The following is a 25145-nucleotide window of genomic DNA, read 5'->3' as shown; positions in this document are numbered from 1 at the left end:
GAAGATCTAGCATTTCTGAGAAGTCTATAATGGTGGGAAATGTGGAAGGAAAGAGAAGAAGAGGATGACTAGCAGCAAGGTGGATAACTCAGATACCATGGCAATAGGTGCACCATTAGAAGATATGAAGGACCAGGCGGGGGACAGATTGTCATGGAGAAAATCTGTGTGGTTGCTAAGAGTTGATACTGACTTGATGGCACGTAATCAGTCAGAAAATATTGAACTAAAGAATTCGATGGTGCTTGTAAACATACTAACAACATTATCACCAAAAAGCAAAATATGGACGAAATAAGGCTAAGGTTAGAAAATAAAGACAGTTGGAGATTGGAGAAAAAATTGATTATTTTAGTTGTATAAATTGATTCTTACTTAATAATACCAAGAATGGTAACCAAAGCAGAAGCTATGACTTTTCTATAATCCGTAAATAGTGCATTTGGCCTAAATGAATGTTACATTGTGTAAAATTAAGTTCCTGAGTTTTGGATAACATCTTCATGCGGTTATTTCTGCTCTTATGTTTGTGTCAGCCAAAATAGGAAATTCAGATCCTTATTTGCATGTGTGTATTTTTAACCATAGCTTATGCTGCGTACATTTGTTGATCTAATTATTCTTCTGAAAGATATAGGGGGATAAAAATAAATATCATTCCAAGCTCTAGAATCTTTGCCAATAAGATAACTGCCTCTTGCTGGATTCCCTTGGAAATAACACCCCTGAAACTATCTGACTACTGCTAAGCTTCAGAGAATGTTGTGAGGAAATAATTTCTTAGGCCCTTAGGCTGATTTGTCTTTCTAGTCAGAAAGTTTTTGGCATTTCTTTGCTAACCCCCACAAAAATATTAATATAGGCTGAGCAGGATGAAGCATTCTACGACTTTGTGGTGTCATCATGTAATAAAAATACCTTCTAACTCTATTAATGTTTATTTCGCAAAACTTTCTTTAAAGAGCAGCTAACAACAACTTGAAAACATTAATTTGTAACTGGCCACATTTTCCATCCACATTTGATTCACATGAACATTTCATTCTGATATTCTGGTCATATCATATGCATAGGGGACAATTAAAGCAATTAATGCATCTCCTTGTAAAGTACGTGTGTGTAGTAGAACAAAAATATATTTTTAAAAAATCATTTCCGATTACTAAATAAAAAAAGACATCCAGTTGAAATTTTCAAGTTCAATACCAGTGGTACCCTTAATAGAACCAATGCCTGTATCCTAAACATTGCTTAGATAGATGCATATAAGGCAGGAGTAGTTAAGCGATGATCCATGTTTGGTTTCAGTACCATTAATATAACTGAGTCATAAGCCTAATTATTACATCTGTATGATTCTCCTTCCCCGTCAAGTCTTTCTGTGCTGCCTCATAGTGGTGGAGAGGGGAGATGTTCATGAGAGAGATGAACAGAGAAACTAGACCCATTTTAAAGCATCCTTTTATGTTTGCAATGAGGGATTTGTATAAAGTACATTAATATAGAGAGTCTTAATGGATATGTAGATAATCATATCTTGGACACATAATTTTGAACAGATAAGGTCAGACTTCTAAATGGCAGAGAAAGGACTGTTGTTGCATTACTTCAAGTTCCTATATATGTGTAGGAATATACACACACACTTTTAAACTGGTTCTGGCTCTGAAAGAAGGGTCATCAAATTATGTTGCATAAAACAGCCGTAAGAGAATGTTGCAATTTGCCATTTTTCTCTTAGTACTACTGACCTGTGAAATTTGGGTAATTAAAAGTCAAGTGCAGAACATTGAAGGCAGAGTTGCTCTACTCATGAATTTGCTTCAACCAGAAGTATGCCTTCTCCTTCCATGGATGTTATAATAAATAGTTGATTTATTGTGTTTAGATGAATGTTCTTTTCCCGCAACCTTACTTTTATTTACATTTTAAAGGGTTTATACTATTATATTAGTATAAACATATCAACTTCACCAGCTTCTAAAGCATTTTGTATATTCCTTATGAAAAAAATAGAAAAACACACTCTCAAAAAGTAGAATGTTGCTTTATGATGCTAAGCTTTAAACATGAAATATCAAACAATTGTAAAATGAGCTAGTAGGATGGGGAAGTAGTTATAATGCTAAATGCATTAAAGGTTCCATACAAGATATCCTGAACATTTACTTTCTTATCCTGAAAACAATAGAACAGTGGTACTTTTCTTCACATGTGGGCAAAAATTCATTTTAACTGACATTTTGACTTCTAATAGGATGGAAAAACAGCAGAAGATCTGGCTAGAGCAGAGCAGCATGAACATGTAGCTGGTCTACTTACAAGGTTGAAAAAGGTAAATTAATTTACACTATTATTTATAGTTAAATGTATATCCTGTCCTTCTGTTTATGTAAGCACTCAAAACAGCTTATAGTAAACACTCAAAGTGGCTTATAATGAAGAATCAAGCTAAAACTTTAAAAGGCATTATGAAAAAATGCTTCAAGAAACTAGGAAGCAGTGATTGTCTAATAATTTGTTGTCAGTTCTCAATTTGACAGAGTTCTCTAAGATCCAAGGGGGAATTTGGGAAATCAGGTAGACGTTTTAGCAGTGAAAAGCTTAATTATAGGTGAATCCTAGTTTTAGGTTAAATTTAAGGCAAAATGCATATAATTTTGATATAATATGTGATTTCATCTTTTCCTGCCCATGTTGCAAGTACAGCCATCACCACTCCCTATAGCTGTAATGTAAGCTTCTTGGCCCTAAAGGTTGCTGATGCCTGCAAGACAAGTACAACAAATTAATTGAAACTACTTAGTGGGAAAAGGAGAAAGTTCATTGGAATGGTAATAATGGCTTACTGACTTTTCATTGAAATAATCTGTAAGATATTTACAACATGAAGAGAGCTAATTTGGTGTAGTTGTTAAGGCACCAGGCTAGGAAGTGGAAGACTGTGAGTACTAGTCTCGCCTTAGGCACAAAGCCAGCTGGGTGACCTTGGGCTAGTCACTCTCTCAGCCCTAGGAAGGAGCCAATGGCAAGTCGCTTGCCAAGAAAACTGCAGGCACTTGTCCAGGCAGTTGCCAGGACTCGAAGGCACCAAACCAAAACATCTACAATGTTACACCCCAGTTTTTAGAAGAATATCTTTAATATGTAATACAGGGACCTATAATGTATTGTCGAAGGCTTTCACGGCCGGCATACGATGGCTGGTGTGGGTCTTCCAGGCTGTGTGGCCGTGGTCTTGAAGTCTTGTTTCCTAACATTTCGCCAGCACCTGTGACCGGCATCTTCAGAGTGCAGGAGCACAGACAGGAGCAGTTCTCTCTGTGCCCAGGGTGAAGTGACCCTTCTGTGGGTATTTATAGAGATCTGGGGGGGGGGGTTGGGTTACTGAGTGGCTGCTTGTTTTGGAGTCAGCATCTGTGTGTATTTTCCTGGGGATTAGGCAGGGTTTTTTCTTCTACTGAATTGTTAACGAGGGGCTGCTGGGGGTGATTAGCAAGTTCATTGTGTGAACTGTTCACATGTCCTGGTGGTTGAGCTGAGTTCGTTGACCTTTTGCAGGCTGTATTTTTCAGGATTGGTAGCCAGGTTTTGTTGATTTTTAGACTCTCCTCTTTTTTATTGAAACTGTGCTGGTGTTTGTGAATCTCAATGGCTTCCCGGTATAGCCTGGTATAGTGGCTGTTGGTGTTGTCCAGTATCTCTGTGTTTTCAAATAGGATTTTGTGTCCAGTGTGCTTGAGAGCATGTTCAGCTACTGCAGATTTTTCTGGTTGCTGTAGTCTGCAGTGTCTTTCGTGTTCTTTTATCCTGGTATGGATAAACTCTGAACTTAACCACCTTAATTGGGTCCTACAAGCGAATGGCTACTCCAAGAATGAAATAAAAAGAGCCATCAAACCAAGAAAGCAACATGCGACTGAAGAAGAAAAACAGCCACCCACCAATAAAGTATTTCTGCCCTATATCAAAGGGGTCACAGACCGCATGGGAAAACTGATGGAAAAACACAATTTCCAAACAATCTTCAGACCCACCAGAAAAGTACAAGAAGTGCTAAAATCAGCAAAAGACAAAAGGGATCCCCTCATCGCTGCAGGAGTATACCGCATACCATGCAGTTGCGGACAAGTATACATCGGGACCACAAAACGCAGCATCCATACCAGGATAAAAGAACACGAAAGACACTGCAGACTACAGCAACCAGAAAAATCTGCAGTAGCTGAACATGCTCTCAAGCACACTGGACACAAAATCCTATTTGAAAACACAGAGATACTGGACAACACCAACAGCCACTATACCAGGCTATACCGGGAAGCCATTGAGATTCACAAACACCAGCACAGTTTCAATAAAAAAGAGGAGAGTCTAAAAATCAACAAAACCTGGCTACCAATCCTGAAAAATACAGCCTGCAAAAGGTCAACGAACTCAGCTCAACCACCAGGACATGTGAACAGTTCACACAATGAACTTGCTAATCACCCCCAGCAGCCCCTCGTTAACAATTCAGTAGAAGAAAAACCCTGCCTAATCCCCAGGAAAATACACACAGATGCTGACTCCAAAACAAGCAGCCACTCAGTAACCCAACCCCCACCCACCCCCCCAGATCTCTATAAATACCCACAGAAGGGTCACTTCACCCTGGGCACAGAGAGAACTGCTCCTGTCTGTGCTCCTGTACTCTGAAGATGCTGGTCACAGGTGCTGGCGAAATGTTAGGAAACAAGACTTCAAGACCACGGCCACACAGCCTGGAAGACCCACACCAGCCAGGGACCTATAACATTACCAGAATGCTGATGATGCTCAGTATTATATCCTACCTCAGGCCAAGTCAGAGATGCCATGAACAGCCTGAAATGGTGTCTGGAGGCTGTCAGGATCTGGATGAGGCAAAACAAGCTCAAATTGAATCTTTCCAAGACCAAGGTGCTTTTTACCAATAAACATGTCAATCCAGTAACAATTGTCCCAGTAGTAACTCTGGACAAGGTTATGCTCCCACTGAAGGAATTGGTCTGTTACTAGAGAGACCTTCTGGACTCACAGTTCCTGCTTAAATAGCAGGGGCCACTGTGGTCAGAGGATCCCCTGATGACAAAAACTGACAACCAAATCACCACCAAACTGACAACCAAAGTTGGAATACTACAATGGGATATATGTGGGTCAGCCTTTGGAGACAACCCAGAAACTCCAGTTAATCCAAAATATGGTGGCCAGAGTGCTGATTAGACTACTCCTCCATTGCAGAGTGTCCTAGATTCTTAAGGTCACTACACTGGCTTCCTGCTAGCTTTCAAGCCCATTTAAAAGTGCTAGCTACTATTTATAAAGCGTATAAGTTGCTGGGAGTCAGGTGGCATATACATTTAATAAATTATTGTTGATCACACAGTCTGCCAGATGTTTAGACTGGATTTGGCATTTTTATCCATTTATCAAGTCCTTCCCAAGGACTTAGGATAGGCAGATGTTGTCTGATGGTGTCAAAGGTATCATGAGAGGATGTAAGCTGTTCCAAGTAAAGCTACCTTTTGCAATTGACTGATGTTGATTTTGTCAATGCCGATGGTCTTCAAGTACTCCAGATGTTTTGGGATTGCACCCAAGGCACTTATTACTATTGGTACTATCTTTGCTTTCTTTTGCCATAGTCATTCTATTTCTATTTGCAGGTCTGTGTTGTGTTGTTGTTGTTGTTATATGGTGCAGGGTTACACCAACCACTGCCTCATTCATTCATTCATTCATTCATTCAATTTATATAGCCACCCATTTCACATACATGACTCTAGGCAGCTTACAATAAAACAGATAAACTACACAGTATAAAAAATAAAACACCTAGCAGCTGAGCATCAGTTAACTCTACCCATCTAGTTTAGAAATCCTAGGAAGGCCTACTAATACTCACATCTCTGTTCAAGATTCATGGAATAAGCTTTTCTTGCTAGCTGATTGGTGCATGGGCATCCATGTAGGCATGCTCATTTTGATTGTATTTTAATGTGTATTTTATTTTTGCATCACTTGTAATTAATTCACTTTGCTGTAAACTACCTAGAGTCATAAGACTGGGGCAATTAATAAATATTGTTAATTAATTAACTGATTTGTTATTTTAATCAGAATGCTAAATCCTGGATAGCTGTCTTTTTTTCTTGGAAAATATGTTACAAAGCATATTTAATCTGATATTTCTCATCATAACTTTGTGTCTGATTTACTCCCTGTTTTACCTTTAGGATACACATAGGACACTATTCATCCAGCATCTTAGACCTACTCATAATCTACAGCCAAGAATAAAAATTAAGCTCTTTGGTCACTCTGCATCTGGGAAAACAACTCTTGTGGAGTCTCTAAAGTGTGGGCTACTGAGAAGCTTTTTCAGGAGACGCAGACCAAGGCTCGCTTCTACAAATTCTGTCCGATTTCCTCCTTCACCTTTATCTAATAAGCCAACAGGTACCACTTTTAAGGAAATTTATTTTGTGTTATCAGCACTGGACAAACATTATGATAAGAATACTTCTTTTCATTTTTGTATTTATGATAAGCTTGACCACATTCCGTAATGAAATACTGCACCCCTGGTAAAATGGAGGCTGAATGGAATGATATTTCTTTAGGGAGAAATGCACGCAATCTGCATGCCATCATAAAAGCAAATACATACTCAAGTAGAAGAAAAGTAGTACTTCAATATAGTAGAGCACTGTCAGCGTGAAAATGAAGTTTGTTTCATTTTGCCAGGCAGTGTGTTTTCTATTTCAGTGATACGTTAAGACTCAGAAGGTAGCAGCATCTGATCTCACGAGCCAAGGTGATCCAGATCTAGTCAGTACCTGGATATTAGATCACCAGGGAATACAGGGATAGTAGGCTAAACAGGAAAGCTGAGGAAACATCACTAAAAGTAGCAGTAACAAACTGTTGCCAATAAAACAGCACAATTGTGTCCGTGTAGTTATCAGGAGTCAAGCTCAACCTGAGGGCATCTTTATGTTTAATAATTATCAAAGATTCAAAATGTGTAAGGTATGAAGAGCAATAACACACTGGAATTCACTACAGTTAATTGTGAAGGAGGTATGTTTTTCCACTGCCCAAATGTTGCTTTCCGAGTACAAGGAAAATGCATTGTCCCCAAGGCACATGTCTAGCTTTCAGTGAACACATCTTATATCTGAAATAAATTAGTAAAATAATTAGTAAAGACCATGCTTTTCAACTGATTGCCTTAGTTAAGCCTTTTACAGCAGTGATAGTCACATTGTCAAGTAGAGCTTCTTAGAATAGGGATGGTTAGTGCCTAAGGTACCCCAGTCTCTCCCCCTCCCCCCAAAAATGAGATATTTTTTGCCAAAATCTTGACATCACAAAAACCTAATTCCTTATGGGTGAAAACCAAAAGCTTTCAAGATTTTTTTCAAGTAAGATCTCGTAAAATGTCAACCTTTCACAAGATCTCACATGATTTGGCGGGGGGGGGCAGAAACCCTGGAAATTATACATGATTTCACACTGTGGTAACAAAGACTGCCAGACACGCCACTGCAAAAAATATACTGTGTGGCTCTGTTTTCAGTGGCTACTTTTGTAAAGTAAAAACCAAATAGTTTATATTCCATAGTGATCATAAGTATTTCTATATTTTTACAGTATATTTTTTTTAAAAATCTCTCTTCTGTGGTTTGTAGTTTATAACCATTATGCTTAGGAGCTTCTGATGAGGGAGTTGTCAGGTTTTTTCCATTTAACTGTGTTTTAACAGATTACCCTTTCTGTAGGTGGAAATCTGCATGGTGAGTAAAACAAAATTTTTCTTTTGAAGCATCATGCTTATTTTACTCTGTATAGATTCTTTATATAGTTAAGATTTTATCTTTAAGAATGTTTGTTACCGATTTACTGAGGGCTAAAAATCAGGTGGGAGGCAAGTTCCCATCACTTGTTTAATTCTTGAGTAGTTGGACTTTAATGCCTATTAGGAGAAGATGAATTGGGCCAAGGCCATTGAGAAAGAGGCTTGATCTGAATCGCCCATGCATACACAAATGCCTTATTTGTTCATTTATTTTCAAAAAAATGTGAGCAAAGGCTAAAGACATGTTGCCACATTTTGAACAGGATATTATCAGACTGGAGTGCGTATACTGATAGGGAATCAGGATGCTAAGAAATCTGGAAATCAAATCCTAGGAGGGATATTTGCAAGAACTGGCTATGTTTTGACTAGAGAATAGAAGAAAGAGGTTTTACATGATAGCTATCTTGAAATATCTGAAGTGTTGTCATGTACAAAAATGGAGCAGGAGGATTATTTGTTGCTCCAGAAGCGAGATTAGAGCCATTGGATGAAAATTGCATGGAGCTGTATTTTAGCTAAAGAATAGAAAAACTATACTAAAGATAGAATGATAACTTAATTTTGATAGGATGAATTGTTACCTCAACTTAAGAAAAATTGCTCATCTAGCAAGGTCAGCTATGTTTTCCATGAACAGGGCTTGAATATCTGGAAGTAATCTTTTCTGTTTCTTTTATTTGGAGCTTGCCAATATTTGCTTTTATTGGGAGCAAAATTGAATGACGGTAATTGGCCCTTATTCCAGAACTCCTCTGAACTGGAGAAAAAAAAAATCCAGTTGAAAAACAGAATTGCAATTTTGGGAATGTGATTCCCAGCAAACTACTGAAAACTAATATGAATTAGCTTGCCTCAGTTTTGCCAACTCGTTTGCTAACAAAGATCACTCCTTTTGGATTCCTGAGGGCTGAAGTACAATAATACATGTCATTTCCATCTGGAAAACAGGGGACATGTCTGAGCCGGTCAGCTATCAGCAAACTTAGTGTGATCAGGAAAGAATATGCACTCCATCCCTATTGGAAATTGTGACAGTGGTTGAGAAGCAAGTCAGAGACAGGAGATTAAAATTTAAGCCATATACTATATTGTACCATCTGGTAGAGAAATATAACCAGCCTTTCCTGGATAGCCTTGCATGTGTTGCACATAGAGACAGGACCTGCTTAAAATTGCTTGCTTCAATTTCCATTCAACTCTGCCCTTAGCATGTCTAAAGTCAAGACAATCGACCAAATGCTGTATTGCGCCCAGCTCTATAAATCACTAAAGTAAAGATTGCAAATCACTAGATGCTTTTCAGTCAAAAATTTGAAGAGCTGCCCTTTGGATCCCCCAATATATTTGTTGGGGTCTTGAGAGTTGGAATTGAGGATGGCTTTGACACACAGGTTTTTTGCATTAATTTTTGGCTTAAGCAAATTCTTTTGACTGAACCCTTGGCCTCCCTCATATTCCTGGATGGGTAGTTTTTATATTAGAAATAAGAAATTGGAAATTAACTTTGATTTTGCAGATTCTCTAGGCAATATTTGATCGCTTTGCCTTTTGAAAGGGAGAAGGCTGAAATCAGTCAATGGGTATTGGAGCAAACCATCAAGCTGTGCAAAGCTTTTGTTCTTCGCTACTTCTGCTTGAGGCATCATAACAGCTGCATCCTTTGGAAAATTCATGCACCTATTTCAAAGGTTGCACCTGTCTGTCTACACAGCTGTGTGTATGTATGGCCATTTAACTTTGTTAGCAATTGGCAGTTTCAATGCTTCAAGGACAGGTGCTTCACTTGCACTAACACACTTTAAAACTATCTGTTGCTAATTTAGTATAGTCCTATTGAACATAACCCCTAACCTTTATTAGAAGGGCTAACAGAAGGATCATTGTATCTACTATTTATTTATTCTTATCTGGCCTTCGTGTCAAAGACTTTTCTCCTTGCCTTACCTTATTCTCAATGTTTTTGGAAAGAAATACAGCAAAATACCCCAGACTTAATGGATTTGGCTGTGTGAAATCAAAGAATACCCTACTGTATTTCCTCTTTTCTATGGGTGACCACTTTAACCTATTAATACTTCTTCTAAGCAAATGTAGTAGTAAGACAAAAAATTAATACATTAATATATAATCCATCTACAGTATAAATGGCTAAATTTGTTCATCTCTGTATGTAGTCAAAAGTTAAATATAGTTTAATGGAAAGTTTAGTTTTAGAAACATTACTTTTCAATGGTAAGATTTTATATATTTATTATTATTTATTGTTATATTTATATCCTACTTTTTGCCACAGGAGCTGAAGGTAGGGTGCAAAGCGGTCCTTCCTCTTAGTTTTCCCAACAACAGTAACTCTGTGAGTTAGGATGGGTTGAGAGAAAGTGACTGATCCAAAGTCACCCAGTGAGCTTCCTAGTCTAGCATCTTAGACATTATATCACGTTAATGTCTGATAACTTTTTAATCTGCAGCGTGCTAATATTTAACCTAAAAATGGTCCAAGAGTATACAAAGACTGTTTACTTGATTCATAACATTTGGAAAATAGAGATATTTCAGTTTGTACACATGCCATGTTTTCAAGATGTGAGCAAATACACTACTTCAAACAGATCTTATCTTTCTTAAATCCAGAGAAAAGGAATTCAGTCCATTAGATCAGACTTGCTTGCACCTAAGGTTGAAAGTGAATTATTTAATCAATCCTTATCCTATCTTCTTATTCAGATTATTCAAATCTTTAAGGAACTTCTTAACTCCTAAAGATTAAGTTTTCTAAAGAGTTTTGCAGATGATCCTGCTCATAAATATGTATAATATTTTTAATACATTGGTGTATTAACTTGGTTCTCCACTAGAGGAGGTTAGAAGAGTACAAATAGAGCTATTTAGTCTTATGTTGTATGCTTTTAAAAGTCTTTATAAAAAGAGTTTAAGGACTCTGAGTCAAACCTCTCACTTTATTCTTCCACTTGGAAAATAGTTGATTTCTTTAATGACAGAGAATAGCATACTGGTTGAAAGCACCTACAGATTCTAAGAGCCTTCTGAGCAATTTCGCAGGATTTTACCTTCCTACTGCAGTGGTTATAGTACAGTCTATGCTGTTCAGGAGAGTCCCACATCATCTGTGCAAAGGTTACTGCAGAAGAGAAAGGATAAAGGCAAACTAGCTTCACAAGCTGCTTTTCACATGGATGCATGGTGCATGGACAGATGGGAACTCTGGTCTAAAATATTTGGATGGCACCAAGTTGGGAGGGGCTAAATATAGACTTAGTGTAATAAATCTCCTCTGCTTGGAAACCTTACAGATTTTGCTCAGTTTCTTTTACCTTTTATGCATAATTGGGAATATGAGAGGGGGAAAAATTGCACAGAGGGGTTGTTCTCAGTAACTGAGTCTTTTTTAAGTAAAATGGATGGCTCCAACTGCTGATGGTACTAGGACTTTTCATCATCTCCATCTTACCAAGCCTGCATTCTTACCACTTTTAGTTCTGCACAATTTTGGAATCATTAAGTGGTCAACTTTCCAAAGTTTGTAATTTTTTATTTTATCTTTCTCTAATCCAGTTTCAGTAAGTATTTCAAATCTGTATCCTGGCTGTGAGAATGTTAGCGTGAGAAGCCGGAGCATGATGTTTGAGCCAGGCCTGACCAAAGGGATGTTGGAAGTATTTGTTTCTCCCTCTCACCATTCCCATTGCTCCATGGATGACCAGTCCACAAAGGGCATTGATGTGCAGAATGCTTATTTGAATGGTAAAACATAAACTTTGGTGCATTATTAGTTTATTTTAATGTCACTGGCAGGGTCTTTGGTACAAATATGTTCTACTTTAAACCTTTTTTATGTATTACATTAAATATTTTCAGTACTTCAGCAACATTTACTTTTTTCTGAACCTTGAATATGCAAAATTCCATATGATAAACATTAATTTCATTATAGCAGCACAATCAATGCTTAAGTCTAACTGCAGCAAAAAAATGGTGCACACAAGGCCAATCCCAGGAAAAGTTGTGTTTGGTTTAAGAGAAGCTACATTTGTACCCCTTTGTGCTGTTAAGTACTTTTTTGCCTTCAGATTCAAAATGCTTCATGGTCATAACGATCACCACTTAATTGCCACACATCTGGAATTAATTCTAGCACTAGACTTTGTGCTGTTAATGCCTAAACCTCTTGTATTTAAATACAAGCTACCTTTTTTCACTGGACTTATTGTGGCACTTTTTAATGAAGTCTACAAGTTGATTTTGAAGGAGGTAAATAAATTGTGGGGGAAAAGATTTGACTAAAACTGTGGATGTATTTATTTCAATTTGAGTGCAGTCTTGCAGGTAATTACAAAGTAGTGGGACTTCCAGCAAATATAAAACAGTTGAGAAAAATATTGTGATTTCTGCCTCTGAAAATAAGAATGCTTTGTTAACATTTCATAACTTCTTTCATTTATTAGTTTGATAACATACTTTTGGTTCTTGTAGGAATTGGTGATTTCAGTGTATGGGAATTCTCTGGAAATCCTGTCTATTTCTGCTGCTACGATTATTTTGCTGCAAATGACCCCACCTCAGTTCACATTGTGCTTTTTAGTCTTGAAGAACCCTATGAAATACAGTTGAACCAAGTGACCTTTTGGCTTAGTTTCCTAAAATCACTAGTTCCAGTTGAAGAACCTATAGGTATGTGTATTTACATGATAAATAATCTGTGTCAAGTCATCAGCATATGAAGAGAAACAGCTAGGTTTTTAATAGTTTCATAAATTTTTCATTCTTCAGTGAGATTACTGATCAGGTATCTTAGTTGGTCATGCTCTCTTAAATTGCTTATAAACTGTATCCATTAATGTAATTGTTCCATACTTTAGAAAAGGTTAAATTTATGTAATTCATTTATTTTAACCCGTACCATGTAGCTTGCTTTATCTCAGTGAAGAACTTTTCACCTGTTATGTGACATTTTCATAGAAAAACAGAATTAAAATGCATCAGTTAAATGTCCAAAACAGCAACGTTGCTAAAATTTTAATTAAATGATCAGGTTGTCAAGGGATTAAAAGTTCTTCTATTTCATACTGACACTATTAGAAATGTCCTATTAATATTTTAATTAATTGTATTGCTATTTACTTCTCCTGTGCAAATCTTTCATTGATGTAATCTGCTTTCTCAGCTGTGCCAAATAAAATGTCTTCTTTCGTTTACCCCCAGAAGACTTGAAGAAGCTTGAACCAGCCATGCCACATCTTTAAGTGGCTGCAGCCACCTCTTGGCTTTGAGGAGCAGTTCCCAGGGGATACTTCACTTGCAAGCAGAGTATCTCACTGAATGATTTACATAGGCTGGGTATTTATCTCTTGCAAGCAGTTACCTGACTTAATGGGGAATTAATTGGCCTTTCCCAAGTCAGCTATACACACACGCCTCTTCATTGCACATTCATTCAAACATGTTTTGTATGGGAAGATTTACTGCGTCAATAGCTTGCAGAAAATAAATACTGGAGCTAAGAATTTTTTTCATGTATTTCAATAGTCACTGAAGTGCGCATTTAATTTATAAGAAATGTACACAGATGTTAATTATTATTAACATTGAACGTTATTTTCAGTGCAGTCCTTTTGCACATCATCAGGAACCAGTGCTGATTACATTCTGAGAAATATTTATAACGTTGGAATTGATATTGAAACCCCATCCTGATTCAACCCGCTTCTTTGAACATTAAATATCTGGAGATTTGGGTCTCCAGGAGAGGCTTACGCCTTGATTCCAAAATCAGCAGGAATGCCGTTTCACTGTCAGCGACATATTTCCGCTATTTCATCTCAGTGTTCATGAAGGAGTCTGCTATAGTGTGTAGAGATAGCATTTGGGTTTGAACATATGTATTCTTTTGAAATATTTAATACTTAAGCATCCTTACACTGAATACAAAATATAAATCCATGTTTATATGTCAAAGAAATAAAAAAAAGTTTTAATATGTTTAGGCAGTATTGGCATTTAAGGAAAGTGTTGGGATGCAGTGGTTCTTGCTCATGTGGATTTTTGTGGTATTGCTGCTGAGCCTTTGTTGTAATTCAGTAATTGCTACAAAGTTAAAAATCGCTATTCTCAAAAAACATAACAAAACTCTTCTTTCCCCAAATGATGTATTTGTGCAAAGTTGTGTTTAGGGTTACCTCATTCTTCTCCCAATTGCATCTCTTTCTCATGCTCTCTCACTCTCCCATTCTCTTTCATGGTATCTCACAGGCTTTCATACTTAATTCTTTCTTACGTGAGAATTCTTTGTGTAAGTACTGTAAAGTTGCATTCATACCATTGTATGAATGGGTTTTAGATCAGTTGTTCCTTGCCTATAATATCTACCATAAATAAAGCAGTATTGTAGACTAATGAATCTAGTGGATAATCTTTTTTAAAAACTACTCTCCAAAATTATATTTAATTTGTAAATGGACGGATTATGACAATTTACTGCCATTATAATATGGTTTCTTCATTTCGTAAAATGGAGCAGTATGAATAAACATAGAAAGAATAAGTATAGCCAATCTCTTCAGTCCAAGAAAGTTTATAGAAGCATATTATAGTAACAGGAAGAAAAATGTTTTTTTCTTGAAAGTCTTCATTCTTTGTCTCCTGAAGCATTTGGAGGAAGGCTGAAAACTCCACTTCATGTTGCACTGGTGGCTACTCATGCAGATATTGTTAATCTTCCACGTTCTGCTGGAGGAGAGTTCCAATATGACAAAGATACATCACTTTTGAAAGAAATTAGGAATAGGTAAGAGAGAAAACATAATATAAAATATAGCAATGCCTGCTCCATTTAGAAATTAGCAACTTTAACCCAAAGATTTTGAGCTAATTTAACTATTTGTTTAAGAAAATGAGTTTTGCTCATGCACTAGAAAAGTCCATATTAATTATACTGTTTTATACTTCAAGAAGCAATTGTTTTCTGTTCTAGGATTGTGTTGCAGCCATCTTGAAGTTTTCACATTTCTCCACCTTCCATGCATGAGCAGAAGAGACTAAAGGCTTCTATTGTCAGTTTTGAATACATTTTAGTTTTTTGTTCCAGTGTAAATTTATTGTAGATTCAGTAGTTTAAACAAGCTAGAACCATGGTTTTCAGTTCCTGGTCAGTCTGGATTAACTACTATTACAATAAATAGTAGATTTCTGACTTCAGACATGATAGAAAAATGAACTATGTTTAAAATTAGAAGAAGAAACATTCTGTCTCCCTTTATTCTTGGAGGACTGGGGAAGGGGCCAGTATAGTTAAAGCAGAAATAAATCATTGAATTTAATGGGACTTGCTTTCAAATAGACATAGAGTCATACAGCAAGTGGAATGCTTCATTCATGATCTCAAGAAAGATTTTAATCTCCCAAATTTATTCAGTTAAAAATGGAAAAAGGTAAAATTGGGCTTTGGGGCTAAAATGATAATCAGTTTCCTAACTGTTTTTGTTTAGGTTTGGGAATGACCTTCATATTTTGGACAGATTATTTCTTCTAGATGCTGGAGCATCAGGTTCAAAAGATATGAAGATTCTCCGAAATCATCTTCAAGAGTTGCGCAGTCAGATTATCTCTGTAAGTCCTATGTACAGCCATGGTATTGCCACTGACCAAGCTCTTACCAATTTTGAATGCAACTTCAGTTATGTCACACCTTCTGATATGGGAGAATGTTAAAAAAAATAATAGTTGAGTTGGAGTCACGTCTATATAAAATAGAATGGAAATGTACTGTTTTGCCTGTTAAATCTTTTTCCTAATACATCAGTTTTTTAAACATGTCTCAACAATGTTGTGCTTACTTTTTTTTGGGAGAGTTCTGGCCCATTTTTTAGGAGAACATTATCCTCCAGCCTAGCGGCATCCAGATATATTGAAACTGCACCTCCTTGAATTTTCACACAGCTGCCTAAGAATCCTGGGAACTGAAAGCCTGATGTATTATAGGTCATCAGGTTAGGGAAAACTAGATCAGAGCTTTCTAAACTTGTCAGTGAATGTATCGCTTATTTTATTCCGTTGTATCTTACGTACCTTCAATTAACAGAGATTAATTTAAGCCACACTTTAATTATAAAAAGACAAGATAAAATAAGTTTAATCTTAGTCAAAAAGATTATATTGGCCAATCTTTTGGGTTGGTTCAACTGTAGCAATAACTTTATAGTGTTCCAGTTCTAGTATCATTAGCAGGAAACAGTGTATATGTTGTAGCTAATGGAACTGTCCACTACATATACATTAGAGCTATTGGTTTCTTATACTAAATGACATAGTACAGTGCTACTTTTTGTTTAGTAACTAGACAAAATGCCTGCCCCTTTTATGGAAGGAATATCCTATTTATCCACTTAATGCAACTTTCATTCGCTATAGCAAGTGGAAAAGGTAATTTCAGAGTCATTTTTATGAAATATGGAAAGCACCCAAAGCAGTGGAGATAACAGGAAAGAGTTAACTCAATTTCAGGTGGAATGGCTGCGTTGATTGAAGAAATGTCTCTTTTTCATGAAACAGGTTCAAATTCCATCTAACCACTGAATAAAAAATATATTTGCACAAAGAGGCTACATGTCAGTAAATAAATAGTTTTTCAAGTGTAATCGTCAATTTCACTTACAGGCAATAAGAGATATATATTCCTAAATAAAATTGATTCCAGATAGGAAGGGCTTTGTTAAAAAGATATCCTTGTTAGAAAATATCTAAGCAAAAATAACAGTTTGCATTCTAGACACCAAGTTAATATCCACTGTGATTTTTTTTTTCATAGACATGTCCACCTATGACTCACTTGTGTGAAAAAATAATTTCCACTCTACCATCATGGAGAAAAATGAATGGGCCCAACCAGCTTATGTCCCTTCAACAGTTTGTATATGATGTGCAAGATCAACTAAACCCATTAGCAAGTGAAGATGAGCTTAGGCATATTGCCCTGCAGCTACACAGTATAGGAGAAGTAAGTAATACGTTAATTACATGGATAATTCTGTAGTAGTCTTAATCTATATACTACTAAAACTCTCATTGTATTTATCTGTCTGTACCCCCAAGTTAGCCCAAACAGTGCATTATACTGTAACAATTTTTGAATCAAAGTACCTAAAACCCATTAACTTAAAGAATGCATAAAAAATCCAGGACCCATTACTCCTGTGGAATTGAAATTTCCATGATGTTCAGACCACTTTTATTCGCAAAGTTGTGGCAGTTGCAGCATCCCCACAGTTATGTGATCATGATTTCCGACGCTCCCTGCCAGCTTCCCACAAGCAAAGTCAATGGGAAAGCCGGCAGGAAGTCATTCCCGCTCCCACTGTTTTTTTGCCTGCCCATGGTCATTCTGTTTATCTGTTTAGGTAAGTAAATATTGACTTATTATTGAAGTTCGTTTCCCACTACATTTATTTTTCTATTTATGATATATACTCTTCTTAGATGATCAAAGGACTGTCCAGCATTGGGGTAAAAAAAATATGGTCAGCCTAAAATTTAATGTTCATTCTGGTCACATCAGACTATACTACCTTTCTCTCAGAAGATGACCCAACGGATCACAGAGTTGTCTAGCTGCATAGATAATACCACATGCAGTGCAGTTTGACTATCACAAGGGATTCTGGCTGACTGCAGTTTGTTGCTCCTACTGAGTTTTTCTTGTTCTAAGTTCTGTATGCCTGCTAGAGCATTCAGTAGAGACACCAAGCAGAACCTACTTCATACTTCATCAGAAAGAGAAACTACCTTCATGCTAACTGGTCTTTTAAAAAGATAGAAAGGGCTTAACTTGTTTCTTCCTCTTGCAAAGTTCAGTATAATATTAAAGACCTTGACTGAATTTGGAACTAGAGAAATTCATATTGTACTGAACAGTGGTCATTGCCATGAATAGAGGATTTATGGCAGGCCTGGTTGTTTAAAAAAAATAGATTTATTCCACATTGTAGCAAATTGGTGATATCTAGTGATCAGTGAAGTTCCTAAAATCTATGCTATTTTCTGCTGCTAAAATTCAAATGGTAACAAATGTACCTTGTTATACCTAGGATCTGTCAGGAAAATCACATAGTACAGTTTGGATTAGATAGTTCGTACATATGAGTGGGCAGTTCTCAGAACTTTCAGTTCTCTATCATGAAAGGAATGCATTTGTAAATAGAAAAGTACATTGCAGGAGGAAACTAAACTTGGTTTATTTCCCCTTACATGCTAGAAATTACATGAAGAATGCATGTGCACCATCATGCTATGGTGTGTTTGTCACCAATAAATAAATAAATAAAGTCTTGAATAAATTGTGGCCTGATTCCAGGAGGATTCCTGGATTCAGCTTGCCTAAAATTACTCATAGTTGAACATTTTTCTACCCAAGCACTGTTCTTCCTGCTGTGCTCCATTAGCTCTCAATCATTACTTAAAATTTGGAAGCAATACTAACATATTCTCATTTTCAGAGTTTCTACAACTATAATAATTTATGTTATCTAGGCTATATTTCTTTTCATTGGGTGAAATCCAGCCTTCTTTCATGTAAGGGAGGTTTTACTCTGAATAGGGAATAAAGCAAATTTCCAGGCTTTTATAACCCCTACACAAAAATATGCTTTAGAGGGTTATTAGTCCTCCAGGGCAGTGGGAGAGATAGTACTGTGGGATACAGTGAAGGGGGAGGGGGACTAGGAAAAATTGAGTTCTTCCCATTTTCTCAGTAAGAATACAGTGGGGCAAAAAAGTATTTAGTCAGCCACCAATTGTGCAAGTTCTCCCACTTAAAAAGATGAGAGAGGCCTGTAATTTTCATCATAGGTATACCTCTACTATGAGAGACAAAATGGGGGGAAAAATCCAGAAAATCACATTGTCTGATTTTTAAAGAATTTATTTGCAAATCATGGTGGAAAATAAATATTTGGTCACCTACAAACAAGCAAGATGTCTGGCTCTCACAGACCTGTAACTACTTCTTTAAGAGGCTCCTCTGTCCTCCACTCGTTACCTGTAGTAATGGCACCTGTTTGACCTTGTTATCAGTATAAAAGACACCTGTCCACAACCTCAAACAGTCACACTCCAAACTCCACTATGGCCAAGACCAAACAGCTGTTGAGGGACACCAGAAACAAAATTGTAGACCTGCACCAGGCTGGGAAGACTGAATCTGCAATAGGCAAGCAGCTTGGTATGAAGAAATCAACTGTGGGAGCAATAATTAGAAAATGGAAGACATACAAGACCACTGATAATCTCCCTCGATCTGGGGCTCCATGCAAGATCTCACCCTGTGGGGTCAAAATGATCACAAGAACAGTGAGCAAAAATCCCAGAACCACATGGGGGGACCTAGTCAATGACCTGCAGAGAGCTGGGACCAAAGTAACAAAGGCTACCATCAGTAAACACTACACTGCCAGGGACTCAAATCCTGCAGTGCCAGATGTGTCCCCCTGCTTAAGCCAGTACATGTCCGGGCCCGTCTGAAATTTGCTAGAGAGCATTTGAATGATCCAGAAGAGGACTGGGAGAATGTCATATGGTCAGATGAAACCAAAGTAGAACGTTTTGGTCTAAACTCGTGTTTGGTGGAAAGAGAATGCTGAGTTGCATCCAAAGAACACCATACCTACTGTGAAGCATGGGGGTGGAAACATCATACTTTGGGGCTGTTTTTCTGCAAAGGGACCAGGACGACTGATCTGTGTAAAGGAAAGAATGATGGGGCCATGTATCGTGAGATTTTGAGTGAACACCACCTTCCATCAGCAAGGGCATTGAAGATGAAACGTGGCTGGGTCTTTCAGCATGACAATGATCCCAAACACACCGCCCGGGCAACGAAGGAGTGGCTTTGTAAGAAGCATTTCAAGGTCCTGGAGTGGCCTAGCCAGTCTCCAGATCTCAACCCCATGGAAAACCTTTGGAAGGAGTTGAAAGTCCATGTTGCCCAGCGACAGCCCCAAAACATCACTGCTCTAGAGGAGATCTGCATGGAGGAATGGGCCAAAATACCAGCAACAGTGTGTGAAAACCTTGTGAAGACTTACAGAAAACGTTTGACCTCTGTCATTGCCAACAAAGGATATATAACAAAGTATTGAGATGAACTTTTGATATTGACCAAATACTTATTTTCCACCATGATTTGCAAATAAATTCTTTAAAAATCAGACAATGTGATTTTCTGGATTTTTTCCCCCATTTTGTCTCTCATAGTTGAGGTATACTTATGATGAAAATTACAGGTCTCTCTCATCTTTTTAAGTGGGAGAACTTGCACAATTGGTGGCTGACTAAATACTTTTTTGCCCCACTGTATGTGAGTGGAACTTAAGGAATGCTCCTATCAACTGTACCTTTCTGGATCCAAGTATTCATACATGTGCAAGATTAAAGTTTGAATCCACAAACATTCTACATGAAGAATTCTAAATCCTTCTATTTACAAAAGGGCTGCTTTATACTTTATTTTGAAAAACAGACAATACAGTACAATCCTATACATGTCTAGCTGTACATTATAAAGTTAATCTTAAATAGAATTTATTCACAAATTCATGATTCTTTTGTTCCACACCATGTTTTCTTCCCAATAAATATTTTCTAGTTTTTTTTCTACATTCAGTCCTATAAACTGAATCCTGTTTATGTGGAAGAAAGATCAAATGGGGATAGGACTCTACATATTTGTACCGAATTGGCTGTCATGAGTATTTGAACACAAGTGTAGCTTTTACAGTCAAAGCTTTCTTATGATTGACTGTTGAGAAACCATGAGACTCTCATACAGATCTTGACCTTTCTCTTTTGTGTGTATTTGATTGTTAACTGTGTGGATATGATTTTTAACTTTCTAAACAGATCAACATCATGCAGAGTGAGACAGTCCAAGATGTTGTTCTGCTGGATCCTCGCTGGTTATGTTCAAATGTCCTTGGAAGACTTCTGTCTGTGGAGAATCCTAAAGCCCTCCACCACTACAGAGGTCGATATACAATAGAGGATATCCAGCGCCTGATACCAGACAGTGATGTAGAAGAACTTATACAAGTCTTGGATGCCATGGACATCTGTGCCAGAGATATCAGCAGTGGAACAATGATTGACATTCCAGCCTTGATTAAGACTGATAGCCTCCATAGGTCTTGGGCTGATGAAGAAGATGAAGTTATGATTTATGGTGGTGTTAGAATTGTTCCTGTGGAACATCTAACCCCACTTCCTTGTGGAATTTTTCATAAAGTTCAGGTGAATCTGTGTAGATGGATTCATCAACAAAGCACAGAGGGAGATGCAGATATACGTTTGTGGGTCAATGGATCAAAAATTGTGAACCGTGGAGCTGAACTTCTTGTACTGCTTGTCAACAATGGTCAGGGTATTGAAGTTCAAGTTAGAGGCCTGGAAATGGAGAAGATTAAATGCTGCTTATTCCTGGACTCTGTCTGCAGTACCATTGATAATTTGATAGCCACAACATTGCCGGGGCTATTAACAGTCAAACATTATCTCAGTCCTCAGCAGCTGAGGGAACATCATGAGCCAGTCATGATTTACCAGCCAAGAGATTTTTTCCGCGCACAAAGTCAAAAAGAGACCTCCTTGACTAATACCATGGGTGGTTACAAAGAAAGTTTTAGCAGTATATTGTGCTTTGGGTGTCTTGATGTTTACTCACAAGGAAGTTTAGGAATGGATATCCATGTATCAGATTTGAATCTACTTACAAGGAGGAAACTAAGCCGACTTTTGGATCCACCTGATCCTATGGGCAAGGATTGGTGCCTTCTTGCAATGAACTTGGGCCTCCCTGATCTTGTCGCAAAACATAATATAAATAATGGGAGTTCCAATGACTTTGTCTCCAGTCCATCCTACTCCCTTCTGCAGGAATGGGGAAATGCCCCTGAAAGTACTGTGGGTATTCTGATGTCTAAGCTGCGAGAACTGGGACGCAGAGATGCAGCTGACTTTTTATTGAGGGCATCTTCTGTGTTCAGAGTCAGTTTCGATGCAAATGGCCAAGAAGCATATGCTTCAAGCTGTAATAGTGGGACATCTTATAATTCAATTAGTTCAGTCGTCTCTCGATGAAAGTAAATAATGTGCAATTTTTTCTAATTTCAGCTAATGCAAAAGGATTCAGGATGGCAAGCTTTTTGATATTTATAAGTTCTATACATTACTGTAATGGGTTGTCCCTGTTCCACCATATTGCTTTTTAAGTGACTAAAATGCAAAAACGTTGCTTTTTAAGTGTCGTGTTGCTCTTATTTTAGTTATAAAAGGCTAGTGTATTTCAGCTATTTTGCAATCTGCTTTTTAATGATTATTGTACTTTTTAAATTCTATTGGTTTAACTTTTGGGTTTCAAGCTGCTCAGTAGCTGGGCATTTTAACAAACCATCCTTCCTTGTACTGAAGGCTGCACAATAATTAAGCTACATTTCCTATGTCCTCTTTTTTTTCCCATCAGCCTTGTTTATTTTAAAAACATAGATAGCCGCACAGCGCTAGTGGGTTTGGATCTGGATACCATGCTTAGAAATGAAAAAGTGAGTGCCTTTTGCAGAAGACTCATGTGGTTAAAATCAAGTTGTTCCTGTGGAAGCTGTAAGACGATGCTACCTCTATTTCACTGTCTGCATGCTGGTTGTTGCAAGTGGTCGTTGCCTTTGTGTGTCATGAAGCATAAGATACTTGGTAACATGAAATCTGTTCTGCCGAAGAGCTCTCATGTAGGCTATCATGAGGGTAGAAACACATAAGACGTTATAAATGTTTATTTCCGTTGAAGTGGAATGAAAACTTTTTAACTCCATGAACTTGCACCTTCCATTATTTCTACATATCTCAGGTAAAGATTTTACACAACTGTAAAGTTCACCAAGGCACATATACAAGTATTAGCTAACTATGACTTACTCTGTATTTAACAGTGATCATTTGTGCAAAGCAAATGGTTTTTCACTTTCAGATACTAGTGTGCTTATTTCTTATACTTGAACCTTTAATTTCATTTTGTTTTTATTAAAGAAAGCAAGAGTTTAAAATTACTATGAGGGAAAATGACTTCTTTTCTGAAAAGCATGTAATTTTAAAGGTACAATATATATTATGTGTATATACATATATAATGTATGTATATATTAATACTGTTTTTCCTTAATCTTTGTTGTAGTACAATTTTAAAAGATTTTTTTACAAATAAATTGTTGCCTGTTGCAACTTTTTCATCATTCTTCATTTCCTATTTGCATTCATAACATTAATCACAAAAATTATTTGGTTTTATGGACATGTAGAACAGCTAGCTCTTGATTTTAACAATCTAGCCAATAGCAGCTATAAATACACATTCCAAGGAACCATTTCACAATTTTCTGTGAAAGGACTGGACAGAATTAAAATCTTATGTGAAGCATGGCACGTATTTTAGTCCATAAATGGGCAGTCAGTAATCTTGTAATACATGAAGTAGCCTGGGAATAGTTTTAAGTAATAATAGTATTAAGGCTATTTTTCTGATGATTTGGATATTGCAAGCAGCTAAGCAGGAGGAGACTAATTTTGTATTCAGATGACTAGCTTTGTATCCTACTATGCTTGTGCATACTAGAGTATAAGAGGAATGGCCTGGGGAGCTACAAAGATAAAAATGGGCAAACATGTTTTTGAAAGTTTTGCTTTGCTAGCTAATTACTTTTAGAATGTGTGAAGAGGAAATTACTACTTATGTAAATATAATTTTTGGCAAAGATCTGTGTTAATTTCCTTTCTAATATGATGATTCTGCAGCTTGAAACAGTAAATGGTGTGGATTGCTTATGTTATAGCATAATTCTGTGGAAATGACGGTAAAGATTAGAAAGTGTGTGTGACTGTGAATCTCGGTCACAAGACTATGATTAATTTCAACTAATGTTATATGCTGTATTCTCACTTGTAAAAAATGGTTGTACAGTAACTTCCCTTTTTAAACTGCTGTCTGTTGATAAGATTACTTTGGATGGGACCTCCTGGCTTCAATTTCCAATTTATTTTCAATGCATTTCATTGTTTTACAAGTTTATTTTGATTTGTATTCATTTGCATCTTACAAATCCATGACTGAAGCCTGTGAAAGGTTCACACAGTTGCTTTGAAGGCAGTCCCAGCAGAAATGTTGTCTGTACATGTGCACCCAGACAACTGGGAACAACTTTCAAAGCCTCTGTTGGGAGCCACACAGCTGCTTCAATGCTTCAGGAAAAATGCATCTCTTACATGCTTTGCATAGCCCTAATGATTACGTCATACTACTTTACTAGAATTGGTAGCTCTAAATAACTAGAATGTTATTTATGAAGTACACTATTTTTAGATACTATTATTCTCCATAGGATGGTTTCAGCAGGCATGGCACTCAGATCTTCCTCATCTGAAGCTGAACGTTACAATCAATCATTTCAAAAGCTGTGCTGGTTGGAGTTAAATCTAATTAAAGCAAATCTGTGGGGAAGGGCACCAGTTTGGGGAATGTTGATATGAGCTGCTACTGGGTAGAGGACTGAAAGGCTGTGGAGTGATGGGTGTAGCTCCATACCAATGTGAACCATTGTATCTTGGCAAATCAAAAAGAGTTGGTTCCCAGTTGTACCAGAACAAATATTTTTGTTCTTCCTTCTCTTGTCTTTAAGGTATATAATGTAAAAATATAAGAAGCTGCTGTATATTGAATCAGACCAATGTTCTACATGTTCTCCACCTCATTTCTCTATCTTTCTATAAAGTCATATAGAAATTAAAAGATGTTGTATTTGCATGATAAGCCAGGAATATCCTAATTTACTAGAACAGATAGCTGTTCTTTGTTCCTGTTTCTGCAAGTAAGTAAAACTAACTAGAGAAGAGAGATCTGAACCTGTGATCCTGGTTTATTTCAAAACAAGTTTCTTAGTTTAAGTCAACAACAGATCCTAGACTAGATCCTCCTAGTTTGCTTATGATCCTGAAAGCAACAAATGTGGATCATTGGTCGGGTTGTCACATGACCTATTCCATTGTAATTTTATGCACTCTTGTGAAAGGAGGAATGGGTTGCATGAAATAATATGTTGTTAAGTCACAGTAAGCCAGGACATGCCAAAAATTCTGCTTGTTATATGTGACATAACTGCTAATGTAGGCAAAACAAACTGTTCAAAAAGGGAATTTGTACAAATGATGCTAC

At 37.1% G+C, this 25145-nt stretch overlaps 1 protein-coding gene across 2 annotated transcripts in view; it reads left to right on the top strand.

Moving 5' to 3' along the window:
* The window catches only part of DAPK1 (death associated protein kinase 1), a 72122-nt gene extending 48955 nt beyond the window's left edge, over nt 1–23167 (top strand). For both annotated transcript variants that reach the window (XM_088129875.1, XM_088129874.1), the window contains exons 19-26: nt 2258–2335; nt 6261–6483; nt 11462–11650; nt 12380–12577; nt 14552–14690; nt 15391–15511; nt 16710–16898; nt 20795–23167. In XM_088129875.1, the coding sequence (XP_087986001.1) occupies nt 2258–2335; nt 6261–6483; nt 11462–11650; nt 12380–12577; nt 14552–14690; nt 15391–15511; nt 16710–16898; nt 20795–22027 (2370 nt within the window). In that variant the 3' untranslated portion in view covers nt 22028–23167. The remainder of the gene's footprint in view (nt 1–2257; nt 2336–6260; nt 6484–11461; nt 11651–12379; nt 12578–14551; nt 14691–15390; nt 15512–16709; nt 16899–20794) is intronic.
* The last annotated feature ends 1978 nt before the right edge of the window (nt 23168–25145 follow it).

Source organism: Python bivittatus, unplaced genomic scaffold (assembly GCF_059951505.1).
Source record: "Python bivittatus isolate LINGU-HERP-01145 unplaced genomic scaffold, Pbiv_v1 ctg000850_np1212, whole genome shotgun sequence".
Classification (NCBI taxonomy): domain Eukaryota; kingdom Metazoa; phylum Chordata; class Lepidosauria; order Squamata; family Pythonidae; genus Python; species Python bivittatus.
The sequence above is the reverse complement of the archived record's forward strand: the minus strand, read 5'-3'. Positions and strand labels throughout refer to the sequence as shown.